This window comes from Desmodus rotundus, chromosome 11 (assembly GCF_022682495.2).
Source record: "Desmodus rotundus isolate HL8 chromosome 11, HLdesRot8A.1, whole genome shotgun sequence".
In the NCBI taxonomy this organism is placed as follows: Eukaryota; Metazoa; Chordata; class Mammalia; order Chiroptera; family Phyllostomidae; genus Desmodus; species Desmodus rotundus.
This window is the reverse complement of record NC_071397.1, coordinates 17,709,282-17,727,251: the sequence shown is the minus strand read 5'-3', so window position 1 is coordinate 17,727,251 and position 17,970 is coordinate 17,709,282. Positions and strand designations below refer to the sequence as shown.

General features: G+C 39.4%; 1 protein-coding gene across 1 annotated transcript in view; it reads right to left on the bottom strand.

Annotated features, from left to right (window-relative positions):
* Positions 1 to 761: 761 nt before the first annotated feature.
* FBXO9 (F-box protein 9) overlaps positions 762 to 17,970 on the bottom strand; it is a 28,810-nt gene continuing 11,601 nt past the window's right edge. Inside the window, 8 exon segments of the mRNA XM_053913793.1 lie at positions 762 to 1,375; positions 5,508 to 5,659; positions 7,544 to 7,637; positions 7,965 to 8,060; positions 8,722 to 8,812; positions 9,040 to 9,158; positions 16,076 to 16,190; positions 16,983 to 17,113. Of these exon segments, the coding sequence (XP_053769768.1) occupies positions 1,267 to 1,375; positions 5,508 to 5,659; positions 7,544 to 7,637; positions 7,965 to 8,060; positions 8,722 to 8,812; positions 9,040 to 9,158; positions 16,076 to 16,190; positions 16,983 to 17,113 (907 nt within the window). The 3' untranslated portion in view covers positions 762 to 1,266.

Below are 17,970 nucleotides of genomic sequence, written 5' to 3'. Positions count from 1 at the left end.
CCTTTTATCAAAACTAATAGTCGTGTTATGCAGAGCTGCCTTATCTTAGGCTTGTTGCTTCTTTCTCCCTCTTTTCTAAGTTGAGGAACACATCACATTTGATTGCTGCAAAGAGTCAACCGAAGTAGAACTCTCTTCTTGCTGTACACACACGTTTGGTTTCCATCTTTAACATAACAGGTATCAGCTTTTTAAAAGGCCTGTCCCATACTGCTTTGCAGGAATGTATGAAGGGTCTTTTAACATCAACATGAACTTGAATGCAACTGTGGCTGTAGAGGCTGATTTCTGAAAATATGTTGAGTACTGACTCTAGCTGTATTTGAATCACCAAAAAGAAATCTGAATCTGGTAGCAGACGGCCAGACACAAACTCTGAAATTACTACTGGTATTGTTATTAGGGAGGTAATGTACATTTTACTTGATGAGTAAACTTTAACTTTACTTAACTTTAATTCTGTAAAAAAAGTTAGGCCTGGGTTTACACAATCCTCTACTGTTCTTTTAAGAACAAAGACGAGTCGTTATCTTGTTGAGACGTTCCAGTCCTGAGGGATTCATTCTTTCTTACTTAATGTCACATATTTGTAAGTCGCTTGGATGAGGTCAGAGTGTCCGTATCTCTCAGAGTATCAGAGGTCAGACAGCTACAGTCTGTGGCTGTCTGTAAAAACCAGTGATGAAACGAGGCAGTGAATCTTAAGCCTTTGCTGGCTACCCTAGGATTATTATTCTGATGCTTAAAAAAGACCATCCAAATACATTTTCTTGAAGGAAACATTTATTTAGAATCTTTATTGGTCAAGCAGTTTCAAACAAATCTAGAACAGGTTTTCACATTTGAGCCTTTAGTGCAAAGCCATTTTGTCATGCGTGAAAGAAATGCTTATCCGGTAAAGCTCTCCCCTGACGCATTTCATTGGGATGATCAGGCAGAAGACTTAATGTGACAGAAATCTGCTCAGAAATCTGCTTGAAAAAGGACATGATTTAAAGCTCATATGAATGTTTTTCGTAACATAAATGTGTTTAAATAACTTGTTATCTCAACTTCTTGATTTCAAAATCATAACACCCCAAGAATCAACTATCCCTTTAAATTAAAAAAAATCAATTTATACTCTTCTTAAAAGAACCCCAACAGTGTAAAATAAATCCCAATTCCAGATATACATATATAACGCACGTACATTTATAACTTAGGTGCTCTTTCGCACTGTAGCTTTCATTCATGCAACACTGACAGGGGGCTGGACGCCAGGACCTACAGAGGCCTCTCTGAGAAGGCAGTGTAGCTCCTCGCTCTGGAGAAAAACAAGGGGGTGTACATCTTGTCGATCTCAAAAGCAGTGACTGCAGTCTCACCAGTTGACCTGGAAAGAATGCACAAAATTACTAGTTACCGGGAAGTCTCAACTCATTTAAAATCCTTGCATATTTCTGAGGGTGAGGGGTTATTTTATACTCTAGCCTTTCACAGTTTTTTGTACTTCCCAGTAAATTCTAAATAATATAGGCACATTGTAGAAAAGTTTTTAAATTTAGGAAAGTGCAAAACAGTCACTCATAATTCTATCTATTCTATCATTCAGATACAGCAGTACCAAGCACTTTTCCCCTAATGTTTCTTCCAAGCGCCTCAACCTCTCTAACCAGCTTTCCTACTGAGATCGTACTCTGCTTCATCGTCCTTACTTCATTTCTTATTACAACATATACATTTCCTAATATAACCAGAAGTCATTTTTAGTGGCTGCTTAGTATTTCACTGTCTGCTTGTACCACAATTTACTTAGTAATTCCCCTTTTGTTGGGAATTGTACATTGTTTTCAGTTCTTGGCAACTAAAAATGTTGTGATGTTTTTGATTATGTCCTTTGGACAGATTCCAAAAAGTAAAATTCTAAGTCAAAAGCTATAGACATTTTAAGGCTCTTGTTAAAATTTAATCTTAGAAAGAATTATAATCGTGGAATAGAATTTAATGATTTAATATTAGCATGACCAACAACATAATTACAGATGGGATGGAGGGGAAGCAGATGACAAGTTTTACTATTACAGTCTCTTATATTTTCCTCCCAAAGAGGAGAAATAAATAGAAGCAGAAAACTCGAATGCTTTTATACATATTATAAGAAAGTCAAGGCGACCATTAGCAGTCACAAACAGTGCCTTTTATAGTGTCCCTTTTTCTCCTAAAACTTGATACTTTTCATTTCTTTGGTTCTACTTCTGGGTCTGGTTTCTCCATTAAAAAAAAAAAAAAAAAACTCCACAGATTCCTGAGAGAAGCAAAAAGGAGATAAGGAGAAAGAAAAAAAGCCTGCTCCTTCTCAGCTGTCAGGACCTTCCAAATGAGTGCAAAAAGTTATCTGCAAGCTGGGACTGTGGCTCCAAAAGCATTCAACAACATGGCGGAGGTTGTGAAGTAGGCTAATCGAAGGTGATCCCAAAATCTGTCTCTCAGAATTCTGGACCCAACTGGAATGGGAAGCCTTTAGTCACATACCAATATTCTTTAAAACCCAACAACAGCTAACTTCAATATCCATACGAATTGATATTCCACCTTCTTAATTACTTCTTTAATTTACTTATTTCTGTGCTGCTCTGTTCTTACACACACTCTTCTGTTCATTACTGATTTCATACAGGTAAGTCCTAACTCACAGAAAGGTCAAGATGGCAGCACAGGAGGACACTGAGCTTGCCTCCTCCCCAGAACGTACCACATGTATACCTACCATTAGAGCAGTTCCCCGAGACAAAACTGAGGGCCAGCTGAACAGCCTCTGCACAACAGGCAAGAGAGAGAGACTGCAGAGAAGGCTGGGGACCCACAAGAGCACTTGGGGGGCCGAGGGAACCATCTGGACCTGGGGCAATGGGCAAGTGTCACAGCGTGTGTATGGGGGCCCCTTTGCAGGCCAGAAGAGGTTTGCACAACATATTCAAAGCATGAAAAGGACCTACGACCAAGCTTACCGTACCCAGCAAGGCCATCATTTAGAATCAAAGGACAGATAAATAGCTGCCCAGACAAGAAAAAGCTGAAAGAATTCATCACCACCAAACCAGTAGAACAAGAAATGTTAAATGGACTTCTTCAAGAAGAAGAAAAAAAAGAATAAAATGGCAATAACTACATAGCCATCAATAATTGCTTTAAAAGTAAATGGATTAAATGCTGCAACCAAAAGACAGAGGGAGGCTAAATGGATAGGATAAGCAAAAAAGAGAAAGAACTCACAGATACAAACAACAGTGTGGTGACTGTGGGAGGGGGAGGGACTGGAAGAGGGTACAGGAGGGATAAACAGCAACAGAAAAAAGTAAAATAAAAAATGAACTATGGATAACCAAAAAAAAAAAAGAAAAGACGACCCATATATATGCTGCCTATAAGAGACCTACTTCACATCGAAAGATACACAAAGTAAAGGGATGGGAAAAGACAATTCATGCAAATGGAAATTAAAAAAGCTATAGTAACAATATTTATATCAGAGAAAACAGACTTTAAAACAAAAGCTGTGGCAAGAGTCCAAGGAGGATTCAGCGATTCTACTTCCGGATATTTATCCAAAAAAACCCAAGACACTAATTCAGAAAGACCTGCATATCCCTATGATCGCCACAGCATTACAACAGCCAAGACGCGAAGGCGACCTGAGCGCCCACTGCGAGATGCGTGGGTAAAGATGACGGGTGCATATATACTGGGTCGGCCAAAACGTCCATTTAGTTTCTTCTGTAAAATAAAAGACACAGTTTTCATTTTCACCAGTAACTTTACTGACTTGGATATTTTGAGTATGTCAGCTACTTCCCACTACTGGCTTCTAGTGGGTAGAGGCCAGGGTGCTTCTCAACATTCTCCAGTGCGTAAGAGTGCTCCACAGCAAAGAATGATTTGGCTAAAATGTCAATAGTACCAAGAATCTTCACAAAACATTTTTGACATGTTCAATCAGTCACAGTACCTTCTCCATACACTGCACAAATCTTCTTTTGCATTTCAGTTGCATTTTTACCTTTCTTGAAATAATAAAGCATAATATGCCGAAAATATTGGGTATTTTCTTCCATCTTCAATATTAAAATGGCTGCAGAAAAATTTACCAATTTTGGTAAGTTTTTTTTAAATGCACGCTGACATGACAGCTGTCACAATACAATTTAACAAAATTGTTTTGAATAAAGTTAAAGACAACTAAGCACTGCTAGACCCATCGTACAGAAAAACACTAAACAAACTTTTGGCCAACCCAATACAGTGGAACATTCCTCAGCCATAAAAAGAATGGTATCTTGCCATTTGTGACAACATGGATGGACCTAGAGAGTATTATGCTAAGTGAAGTCAGACAGAGAAAGAGAAACACAGTATGATTTCACTTATATATGGAATCTAAAAAACAAACAAAAACATCAAAACAGAAACCAACTCATAGATGCAGAGAACATTTTAATGGTTGCCAGAGGAGATGGGGGCTGGGAGGATGGGTAAAAAAAGGGGAGGGATTAAATTGTATAAATCGCCCATTATAAAAAGTCCTGGGGATGTAAACACAGCATAGGGAATAGTCAACAGCACTGTAACAACTGTGTTTGCTGTCAGATGGGTACTGGACTTATTGGAGTAATCACTTTGTCAGTTATACAAATCTATAATCCTTATGTTACCTGAAACAATATAGTATTGTATGTCCACTGTAATTTAAAAATTATTAAAAAATAAAAAAGTAAAATAGCAAAGCAATAAAAAGAAAATGTTGCCATTCGTAACAATGTGGATGGACCTAGAAGGTATAATGCTAAGTAAAATAAGTCAGACAGAGAAGGGCAAATACCCTATAGTTACATGTAGAACCTAGAATCTAAAGGATATAAATATGCAAAGTAGAAAGAGACTCACAGACACAGAGAACAGACTGATGACTGCTAGAGGGGAGGGAGACTAGGGGGATAGGCGACAAAGGTGCAGGGGAATAGAAACGATAATATTGCGGTGAGTTTGCACAGTGACAGCTCACTTTCACTGTCTGCGTTAGACTTAGTGTAGTGACCACACTGTACACAAATGTCAGGTCACTGGACTGTACACCTGAAACTAGTATTATATGGTGTACTGAGCAGGTAGATAGGTCTCCACTATAAAATTCTTTCAACTTTTCTGCATGTCTGAAAATAATATTTTTGAAGAACATTTAAAGATATTAAGCATGATTATGTAAAATAAAGTGTAAGAAAAAATAATCTTCATATAACAAGAACTTTATATAGGAACCACGTAATAGATTTGGCTTTGGGATACAAGAAGTCTTCTTAGCAGACTTACTTTTCTAACCACAATTTTATTAAAATCAGTGTATAATCCCCGAGGATAAACCAAATGGAAATAAAAGTAAAAAAATGGTAAGAAAAACAAGGGAGAAGAAAAAAGATCCGCTAAGTACACATTCATCCTGTAGCCTTGGTATTTTTAACGCAGGCACCTACTTGTACGTAATGTGACAAGAATGGTGTATCCAGATGAGCTTGTTGAACCTCTGGTGGCCACTGGAACACAGCTGCAGCCCCACGTGAAAACTCTGATCTGCTTCTTGCACAGGGACACGACGGAAGTATCTGTATTTATAGTCAAGTGGCTTCTGTGAAAGAAAAGGAGCATGAGCTTTTCTATATTCCTATAAATATTTTCTATAGAAAAATAAATATAAATATCTTTCAATATTATAAATATAGAACAGAACCAGAACTCACGGAGAAACCCTATCTCGACACATAATGCTAGAGAAGAAAGAGGGATTCAACACAAGGGGAACTTCTTTCAAATCCTATTTGAAATATATTATGCAAGCATAACATAACATTTGTATATAGTGGAGTTGTCTTGGATATCAAATAAGATTGTGTATAAGTGTCTTGAAAAATGTTAAGCACTCAGCCCGGGCTGGTGTGGCTCAGTGGGTTGAGTTCCAGCCTGAGAACCAAAAGTTCACTGGTTCAATTCCCAGTCAGGGCACATGTCTGGTTTGTGGGCCAGATCCCCAGCAGCAAGAGGCAATCACACATTGATGTTTCTCTCCCTCTTATTCTCCCTCTCTTCCCTTCTCTCTAAAAATAAATAAATAAAATCTTTAAACTAAAGAAAATATTAAGCACTCTAAAAACATAAGGTTTTTCCCCTCATCATCATCATCTCAGTAAATCATCATAATACCCTCATGTACTAAATATGATTGCATTACTGCTATTTAATGGCTGAAGAGTGACGACCCAAACAGGCCAAAGGAGTTAACCAAAGTTACACAGCAGTTTCAGATGGGAATTAAGACTTCAGTCTCCTTTCTTGAAGCCTAACATTTCCTCTTATTTGAAAACACTTGGGAATTTTTAAACAGAGAAAGTGATAAGTTGGTGACAGCTACAGAAAAAGCAGAATATAACTTATTTTTTGCAGTAACAGAAAATTAGTCAATGGAGAAATAGATGTGACAAGCTTCATTAGAACGACACTTCTGCAAATACTGCTGCTAAAAACACAAAAATATCAACACTACATATAGTTTTATTGTGCCGTAGTCTGAAGAGAAAACAGCTTTTCCATGTGGGAGTTCCTAAATTCTAATTAGACAAAACCTAGACTGGAGCATCACAAACTCCCCAATTCTGACCTCAGGAAACTCATGGCCAAGGCCACAGTCACTGCAACTATCTCTGCCCCTCAGACTGTTGCCCCCGATTTCAGGAGTCTGTGAGAGCCGAGCAGAGAAGCCGGGCCCAAGGTGACAGGACCAGGACTCACGGAGAAACCCTATCTCGATACAATGCTAGAGAAGAGAGAGGGATTCAACACAAGGGGAACTTCTTTCAAATCCTATACTAATTTACAAAAGCAATTATAACTTCCTCACAACTGACTTTTTGGGTATACATTATGGTTTTTAACCAGGGCTAAAAAAATGCACTCAGAGAAAGGTTGTTTAAAAAAAAAAAGCCCTCAATCTCTTAAGGTTTAAAACTCTATTGAGTGTGATAATCCAGCAATATATTTGCTTGGCAATTTTTTTCTTTTGTAAGAATGAGAAGAAGGAAATTATCTTACATTAGCTTATTTCCAGTAGAAATTGAAATTCTCTATAAGAATACCCATATGAAAAGAATTACCTATTTGAGCTAATTTAGAAAGAAAATCCCATATGATTCAAAATGAGAAGAGCCAAAAACACATATTCAGGTATCCTTTTACTAGTTACTTTACAGAAGGACATTCAGGCTTTACATTTTCACATGTGAAAACCAGGACCAGAAAAAGAAACCATTTGGAGAAAAACAAGCAAGCCGAACCAATAAAAAATAACCACATTCTTTTTGAAAACCCTCCTGTTCTCTTCAGAGATACGCTACAGTCATTACGCATCCTGGGTAATAGTATAAATAACGAAACAGCATGCTTTTACCCTTTCTAATCAAGACTGCTAGAGCGCACAGGCCATGACAGGAAAACTGCCCGTCCGACCCTGCGTACTCACTTCCTCTTTTCTCTTAGTCATCACAGCAAATACTTTGGTCTGATTGTCTGCATCTTGTGACAAGCGATAATGACCCAGCAGAACAGCATCAGTTCTAAAAATAAAAAACACATTTTCAATCTATTCATTAGCTATTGCATGTATTTAAATAATCTAGGAACTAATGGATTGTAATAATGTCTAAGCAACGCGCTCGAGAAGACTCAAGTGGAATGTGAGTGAACCTAGTATCTCGGGCCCCAGGGACCTACTGAAGTGCACCGTCCAGGGGAGAGGCATAGGAATTGTTACTTTCCACAAATGCCCACCCAAGAATGCTTTTTAAATTATCCAACAGTGAGTTAAGAAGACACAGAATCATATTAACCTGCAATTAACCGTGTAAAATGTGAACTGGATAGAAACTGTAGAAAAATTCTACCTAGCATTCCGAGTTCTTAAACGAGGAACGATGGACTGAGGCTCCTCGGGGGTTGTCAACATCATCACGTGGCCATCGGGGAAGAATCGTATGTACCTGTGTAAGAAGGAGAGCACCAAAAACACCACACACACATAAAATACAACACGCGGCCTTCTTTACTGGCACCTAAACCTAGGCATAGCCGTGGAAGCAAATCGGAAATGCCGTGGGCCCAAGAACTGGCAAAACGTCACTAAAATGTGACTGACAACCTGGGAGGTCAGCAACCAAGAACTAACGGCATTTTCTTACCCTCCTCAGAGGGAACTGTTGAACTTTTAGTTTCACTCACTGAATAAAAAGTTAGATTAAATATTACTCTATTAAAGTTCTGTATGTTTTTTCCTAGAGCACTAACTAATGTCAAACAAAAGTGGACTCCCATAATACATGGTACTTAACAAGTCTGCTCCTTCCTCACTGGCAGTATTATCTGAAGGACAGTAGGGCTGAGCAGCGCACAAGCAAATGAGTCTACCAAGGGCAACAGATAAGGACGATTTCTAAACTGTAAAATGGCTCTTTGATTTAGAGGCCAGGAGGAATTAAATTTGTAGTAACCCACTGGGCTTTTAAGTATGATTTCTGTAATAATACTGGATAAAGACACTGAGGGCCACTTCGTGTATAAATGCAAAAGCCACAGAGAACAGACGTCCAATACCTAGTGAACAACTCCTTGGAGAGAGAGAATTTTTCACTCACTCAGTTGTACCTGTAATATTCCACTTGGTGCCAGGCTCTATAGAAGCCATCAAGAGACTGTTCCCCCTGACGAATATATGTGGTTTTACTGATATACACTCCTATTTAAAAAAACAAAACAAAACATTTTTAAACAATTAAGAACGTAATAAACTTTAGAGAATCTTAATTACAATCATATAGTATTTTTCTGGCCTTACTTTTATTGTAGTTTCCTTTAAATATGCTCACGGTACTTAGGTCTGTTACAGAAAACTAAGACCGAGTGTTTGACAAAATCAGCATGATGGATCACTAGTTCTCCTGAGTTCTAAAGGGTTCAACTTACCATCAAACCGAACACGGGGCCTTTCTAGAAACATCTCTCTCCAGGATGTGTATGGAACAAGTTTAATACAGCTTCTGCCCCAAACTTTCAAGCAGGCCAAACGCCATATTTCAGGGTCTCTAAGGAAGAAAATCACAACATCAATATATATAAAAGGCTAAGCTGCTACATGCAGCCTTAAGAAACAGTCCTGCTGTGAGCTGCCTTCTATTCAGTAAGTTTCTGTTTGGTGCCTGCCAGGCACCATCTTGGGCCATGGAGATGGATGGATGGATGAAGGCCCTGCTCTTTTACTGGTGGGAAAGCAAAGAAAAATTAGAAAACAGAGAAAGTTTCAGGTAATGAGCTCAATGCAAAAAAACAAACAAAGCAGGGTAAACAGACGAAGATGTGGTGGTGGGAAATGAAGACTATTTTAGATGCAGCGGCCAAGGGAAGACTCTTTGGACAAGTGATGAGGAAGTGTATTCTGGGCAGAACCATAGCGAGTTCAAGACCCTCATGTGGGAGTGTGGCTGGTGTGCTCCACAAGGAGCAAGAAGTGCCACATAGCTGCAGCAAAATAAGCAAGATGAAGCATAGGCTATGTAATTTGAGGGGTAGTAAGGGGCTGGTGAGGTCCTAGTTTACTGATGGGAGCGGCTATGAAAATGAGATAGAGGCCCTTGCAGTTTTCAGCATAACTTAGGCTTTTAAAAAGATGACTCTGGGAGAGGTCCAAGATAGTGGTGGTACAGGAGGATGCTGAATTCACCCTCTCCCATAAGCAAACTCAAACGTATACATAAATCATGAGCAATTACTGCGAGAAAACTGAGGGCTGAATGAACAGCTTTAAGATTTTTTTTTTAATTTTTAGGGAGGGGGAAGGGAAAGAGAGGGAGAGAAACATCAATGTATGGTTGTCTCTTGCATGCCCCCTACTGGGGACCTGGCCTGCAACCCAAGCATGTGCCCTGACTGGAAATTGAATCCATGGCCCTTTGCTTCGCAGGCCCATGCTCAATCCACTGAGCTACACCAGCCAGGGCTGAATGAATAGCTTTTGAACAACAAGCAAGAGAAGGAGACAAATAGAGAGGACTGGGAAGCCACAAGGGCTGCCTGGGAACTGTGGCAACTGTCAGGGCTGGACGAGCTGGTGAGCGCCATCGTTTACATCCCCCTTCACTTTGATAGGGCGGGCAGGGGCTTTATTTGGGTGCTTTGGCCTACCTGCAACATCACCAGGAAGTGTGTTCCCAGTTACACTACCCTGAGTCTTTTGCCTCCAGACAAAGGAAGCTGGCAGGAACAATGGGACATCCCATGCACCCGCAGGCCTCCCTGCAGGGAGCCACTCCAACCCTCAAGCCAGTACTCCCAGTGCTGTAAGCTCCTGACCACTCCCGCCAGCCTTCTAAAACTACCAGCAATAAAGCCTATACCGAGATAACTACACAAGACCACTTTCTGTACAACAAACAAGAGAGACTGTACAGAGAAGGCTGGGGAGCCATGGGAGCTCTCTGGGCTGGAGGTATCGGTAAGCACCATTGTTTATGTTCCCCCTCCACCTCCACAGGGTGGGTGGGGCTCCATTCAAGTGCTCTGGCCCATCAATAAAATCACTACAGCACTACTATGTTCCCAGGCACAGTACCCAAGCCCACTCTGCTCCTGAGCAAGGGAACAAGCAGAGAACAGGGCATTACCACATGCACCTGGCCTCCCCAACCAGAGTCTCTCGACTTGGTAGACCAGTGCCCTGGTCATCTTAGCACCTGCTTGGCTCTGACCAGCTTGCCAAAACCCCCCGGCACACAGAACCCACAGAGGCCACTTCTACATAAGGCCGCTTTTTCAAGATTGGGAAGAAATAGCTATTGTGTCTAATTCCTATAAACAAACATGAAAAGTCAAACAAAAAGAAAATAAAATCCCCAAAACCTCTCAAAAGAAGGAACCTGTTCAAATGAAGGAACAAGAAAATCCCCCAGAAAAAAGCCTCTAAGGAAACAGAGATAAGTAATTTACCTAATAAAGAATTCAAAGAAATGGTCATAAGGATGCTCACCAAACCTTAGTGTGGAATAGAAGAACTTAGGGATAATTTCAACAAAGAGAAGGTACAATAAAGAAATAGGCAGAGCTGAAGATTAAAATAACTGACACATGAAAAAACACATCAGAAGGAATCAACAGAAAATTAACTCATACAGAAGAACAGATCAGTGACCAGGAAGACAAACTAGTGGAAATTTATCAGAGAAGCAAAAGGAAAAAATTTTAAAAAGCAAGGATAACGTAAAGAACCTCTGGGACAACATCAAGTGCTCAAACGGTCCATTATAAAGAACCCAGAAGGAGAAAAAGAAAGGAGCAGAAACCTTATTTAAAGAAATAATGGCTGAGTCCTGCAAACCAAAAGGTCGCCAGTTCAAATCCAGGCAAGGGCGCATGCCTGGGTTGCAGGCCGGGTTCTGGGTTGAGGATGTGGGAAGCAACTGATCAAAGTTTCTCTCCCTCTTTTTCCCTTCCTTCCCCTCTCTCAAAAAATAAATGAATAAAATCTTTAAAAAGAAAAAACATGGCCCATTTATAAGCTGCCTATATGAGATTCACTTCAAATTGAAAGACTAATACAGACTGACAGTGAAGGGATGGAAAAAGATATTTCATGCAAATAAAAACAAAGAACTTTGGGGTAGTCATACTGTATCAGACAAAATAAATCTTAAAACAAAAAAATGTAAAAAAAGAAGATAAATAAGGACATCACATAATTATAAAGGAGTCAAGCCAAGAAGAGGATATAATGGTAAATATCTTCACACCAAAAGTAGGAGCACCCAAAGATATAAAGCAATTATTAATACACTTAAAGGGAAAAATCCATAGTAATACTATAATAGTAAGATTTTAATACTCCATTCACATGAATGGATAAATCATCCAGGCAGAAAATTCATAAGGAAATAATGGCGTTAAATATCACATTAGAAAGGTTGACTTAATAGACATTTATAGAACATTTTATCCAAAAGCAGAAAAGTACACATTTTTTTCAAGTGACCATGAACCATTCTCAAGGATAGATCACAGGCCACAAAATAAGCCTCAACTCAAGAAGACTGAAACCGTATCAAGCTGTTTAACTGACCACAATGGCAAGAAACTAGATACCAAGTACAGAGAGAAAACTGGAAAAAACACAAATACATGGAGGCTAAACAACATATTACTAAACCACCAATAGACCAAAGAGGAAATAAAATATTATCTTGAAACAAATGAAAATGAAAATAAAACTTTTTCAAATTTATGGGATGCAGTAAAGGCAGCTCTAAAAGGGCAGCTCACAGCTATGCAGGCCCACCTCAGGAAGGAAGAAAAATCCCAAATACACAACTTAAATCTACTCCCAAAGAAACTAGAAAAAGAACAACACAAAAACCCTAAAGTAAACAGAAGACACAAATAGTTACAATCAAACAGAAGACACAAATAGTTAAAATCAGTGCAGATAAAAACAAAATAGAAATTTAAAAACCAATAGAAATGATCGATGAAACTAAGAGCCGGTTATTCCAAAAGATAAACAATGCTGACCAACCGTTAGCCAAATTCCTCAAGAAAAAAAGAGAAAGGCCAAATAAACAGAATCAGAAATGAAAGAGAAGTTACAACCACTACCACAGAAATACAGAGTCCGCCCTGGCTGGTGTGGCTCAGTGGACTGAGTGCTGGCTTGCAAACCAAAGGGTCACCAGTTCTATTTCCACTCAGGGCACATGCCTGGGTTGCAGGCCAGGTCCCATAGATACAGAAATCAAGCTGACAGTTGCCAAGGGGGAGGGGGCAGGAGAATAGGAAAAAAAGAAGAAAAACTAAAGATCGCCCTGGTGGTTGACGGGGTATATGTTTCAGGCATGTAAGCCTGGAAGCAGAGAGACCACGTAGAGTGCTTCTGCCATAACCCAGACTAGGTATCGTGGTGGCTGAACCAGAACTGTACTTTGGAGAAGCAGCGGAATGGTCAGACTGGAGAAACATTTTAAAGGTAGCGGCCACAAGACTTTGTTATGGAATTAGTACAAAATGCAAAGTGAAAAGATGTATTAAATTTTCACATGATTCTTATACAACTCAAAATGCTTTTAACTTCTATAATTTAAAATACTCAGTTTTAAAGATATAAAAGCTATTTATATTGTAGCCAGACTGCAAAAAGAAATCCCCCAAATTTTTCTTAATTCCCTCTTCATGTTTTGTTGTGTATAATTAAAAGAAGTTAATGGAGTAACAGTGCTAGAGACCCAAATTTCAAAAGGTTGGTGGCAATCCACTAGATGTTTAATAGGTCCTTGTTAAACAGAATAGTACACAGAACCACCAAAAACCAGTCTTTTTTGTTTGTTTGTTTTTTGTTTTTATTGTTATTCAATTACAGTTGTATGCCTTTTCTCCCCATCCCTCCACCCCACCCCAGCTGAACCCACCTCCCTCCCCCACCTCCACCCTCCCCCTTGATTTTGTCCATGTGTCCTTTATAGTAATTCCTGTAATCCCCTCTCCTCACTGTCCCCCCCCCCGCCCCCGGCCCTGGCTATTGTTAGATTGTTCTTAACTTCAATGTCTCTGGTTATATTTTGTTTGCTTTTTTCTTCTATTGATTATGTTCCAGTTAAAGGTGAGATCATATGGTATTTGTCCCTCACCTCCTGGCTTATTTCACTTAGCATAATGCTCTCCAGTTTCATCCATGCTGTTGCAAAGGGTATAAGCTCCTTCTTTCTCTCTGCTGCGTAGAATTCCATTGTGTAAATATACCATAGTTTTGGGATCCACTCGTTTGCTGATGGGCACTTCGGTTGCTTCCAGTACTTGGCTATTGTAAATTGTGCTGCTATGAACATTGGGGTGCACAGGTTCTTTTGGATTGGTGTTTCAGTGTTCTTAGGGTATATAATCCCAGCAGCGGAATTGCTGGGTCAAAGGGCAGTTCCATTTTTAGTTTTCTGAGGAAATTCCATATTGTTTTCCACAGTGGCCTCACCAGTCTGCATTCCCACCAACAGTGCACTAGGGTTGCCTTTTCTCTGCATCCTCTCCAACATTTGTTTGTGGATTTGTTTATGTTGGCCACTCTGACTGGTGTGAGATGATACCTCATTGTGGTTTTGATTTGCATCTCTCTGATGGCTAGTGATGCTGAACATCTTTTCATATGTGTCTGGGCCCTCTGTATGTCTTCCTTGGAGAAGTGTCTGTTCAAGTCCTTTGCCCATTTTTTAATTGGGTTGTTTGTCTTCCTGGAGTGGAGTCGTGTGAGTTCTTTATATATTTTGGAGATCAGGCCCTTGTCTGAGGTATCATTGGCAAATATGTTTTCCCATACTGTTGGTTCTCTTTGTAATTTGGTGCTGTTTTCTTTAGCCATGCAGAAGCTTTTTATTTTGATGACGTCCCATTTGTTTATTCTTTCCTTTATGTCCCTTGCTTTAGGGGATGTGTCTGTGAGGGTGTTGCTGTGTGGAATGTCTGAGATTTTCCTGCCAATGTTTTCCTCAAGGACTTTTATGGTGTTACGACTTATATTTAAGTCTTTTATCCATCTTGAGTTTATTTTCGTGTATGGCGTAAGTTGGTGATCGAGTTTCATTTCAAAAACAAGTATTAAAGCAATTCTCATGTTTTATCCAAAATACAAAGACTCCAAATGAAATTAGGTTATTTAAAAATAATGCATCTAAATTTTAAGAACTAAAGTTATAAAAAAAGTTCTAGATGTAAGAACTAAGTATATATATTTTTACATAAGATGCCCATGAAAGGCTACCAGTCTCAAATGATGCTATACAAAATTATAATTATTCTTCACACAGAATGATTTTTAAAGTATAGGATTACTTTTAATGGGCTAAAAGAAAATTCCAGTGCAATCCAAATTTAAATCATTACCAATTAATGGGTTTAGAGTTACTGTGAAAATAGCCTGAGTATTTTTTAGCATAATTTCTTTTCCAAATCAGCTAAATTAGCATGCAAACTACCCTACTGAAGTAATGTGTGTAACTGTATCTGTTGCACAAATTATTCTATACCCTGGAAACCTACTGCATCATAGCAGCACAATTTACAAGAGTCAAGTGCTGGAAGCAACCTAAGTGCCCATTGGTAAAAGAGTGGATCAAAAAACTATCGTACATTTACACAATGGAATACTATGCAGCAGAAAGAAAGAAGGAACTCCTACCCTTCTCGACAGCAAGGGATGGAACTAGAAAGCATTATGCTAAGTGAAATAAGCCAGGCAGTGAGGGACAAATACCATATGATCTCACCTGTAAGTGGAACCTAATCAACAGAACAAATAAGCAAGCAAAATACAACCAGAGACATTGAAATAAAAAACAAACTGACAGTAACCAGAAGGGAGGTGGGAAGGGGAAAATGAGGGAAAAAGGGGGAAGGGTCATCAAAGAACACATATAAAGGACCCATGGACAAAGCCAAAAGGGGGAAGGATTAAGGGTGGGAGTAAGGGTGGGTGGGGCAGGGGAAAGTAGTAGCGGGAAAATGGAGACAACTGTACTTGAACTATTATAATAAATAAATAAATAAGATAAAGAGATGTGGAGGTAAATACCAAAAGAATCAGCTAAAATCATTGCAAGTATTTGCCCCTAGGGCGTGGTTGCTTGCACCAGGTTTGTGGTGAGGGGTGGAAAGCGGGGGATTGCTGTTATGTTTTGTTTAGTTTTTAGTATCAAACCCGGTTGAATCATGTAATTCTTTAAACTATGTGCAGGCATAACGTTAATTAAAATATATAAAAATAAAAAATAGTTCTACATGAGAAAAATAAAAAAAGAAACCTATTGCATTCCAGCCTTTAAATATTAAATGGTTTGAGAAATTCACATACGTGCAGCTTACCGAACTGTTCTAGAATAGCTTTTATCCAGAACATCAATCAAGTTCTTTTATCAAAAGTGGCCGAGATCCTAACCCCTTCTGTCACCACTCCCTGAGTTGTTAAAAAAAGTAGTACCTGGCACAGATATAGAATCCTCTGCACACCTGCGCCAGCTGCTCCAATGATCTGAGGTCCAAATCGCTGGACACCACCCAGCGGAAGATGTACATCAGGACCTCCATTGGCAGCACTGCAAAAGAGAATCGCCCGCTCAGTGCCTCTGCTGCCGTCCGCCATCACGCTGTCAGTGCACGTCCGTTTGTGCATCCCTACAAACTCACAAATCACTTCTCCAGGGCTGCTCAGCCATAACGCGTGAGGGTACTTACCCAGAAGTAATAATGCTTCCGAACATCGAGACACAGATCTTTATTTTTTAAGTATGAAATAATCTGAAGCTACTGTTATAAAGCATCCCCATCTCTCAAAAGATCAGTTTACTACCAAGATGTATTAAAATAAGTGTGTTAGAAAAACAGTCTACTATGTTGGTGTGTGTGTGGAAACATACTGCATTTAACAGTAAAAAGTTATTTTTATCTTCTTAAAAATTTCCAGCTGTCCTCTTCTGAAAAGTCCCATAGCTAATTAAACACTTAACATATGAAAAGAAAGACACTGAGTGTTTTGAAACACTCAGCCTGTACCTCAGGACTGCTGTCCAACTTGGCTGAAACACCTGATGATCCTAGTGGTCCTCGCATTCCTCCAGTTTTCTTAGGACTGCCCCCCACAACTCAGTCTCCCCCTTAGATCTTAAGGGAAAAGGCGTGGCACCCTTGAACAACTGCACTGCAAACTCTGCTCTACTTCAGACTTTTAAAAGCTTGCAGGTAAACACACACAATCATTGTAACTAGATCTCCAACCGTATTCTGAATGAAATAAACTGTCTAGCAAGTTATCTGACATTTCAAGCTTGGAAAACTAAAATCTATGGTAATGCCTTTCTCGTGGACTTACAACGAGCATAAATCCTCACCTGATATGTGCGTTTGACTGCTCTCAAGTTCGGGTTGACACAGTTTGAGCAGAGACTCCTGGACTGTGAGCTGCTGCTGGAAGTAGGACAACAGGTCTGCCATCTTGCTATCATCATCATTATCCTCAATGCTGCAAAAAGAAGGGAGGTGAAGACACTAAGTGCCTCAGTCTACAAACAAAAAGCTCAGGAACTGATTTTTCATAGCATTTTCAAACCTTCATTAGAAAAAGTGATCTAAAAGCAACTTCTTACTAGTTTTTTCTCTGATGTGGTAAAAGTTTATCCTGCCTCGCAGGAGCACCATAACAAGTCTTTCGAAGAAAAAAGCTTCGGCAAATTTTAATTTCCACACAGAAAGAATTAGAATTTGGGGATACTGATAGTATGATTTAATTGTTTTATCATAGAGATTTCGGGTGTTAATGAAAAAGATAATTTCAAATGATTTTTAAAATCTGAAGTAAATATATTCTCTCTCTTTTTTTTAGGATTTTATTTATTCATTTTCAGAGAGACAAAGGGAGGGAGAAAGAGAGAAACATCAATGTGCGGTTGCCTCTCAAGCGCCCCCACTGGGGACCTGGTCCGCCACCCAGGCATGTGCCCTTGACTGGGAATCAAACTAGCGACCCTTTGGTTTGCAGGCCGGCGCTCAATCCACTGAGCCACCCCAGTCAGGGCTGAAGTAAACATATTCTTTAAGTGACTAGTCCATCTAATTGGATAAAAATCAAGTATTCAGGGGTCGTCTGAGGTACTTACCAAGGTTTCCTAACAGATGTGCCTTACCACCCTACATTTAGAGAGGAAAATGTGCAATGTAAAAAATCTCAGCAGGTCCACAAATCATCTACCACACAGACAAATGTGTAGTCAGAGCCCTAGAAAATTATCCAGCTTACCATTCTTGCTGAAAGTAACCTAAAAAATGACCAGATATAAAAAAGGCAGGATGAGGATGAAGCTGGAAAACCAGGAAGAGCTT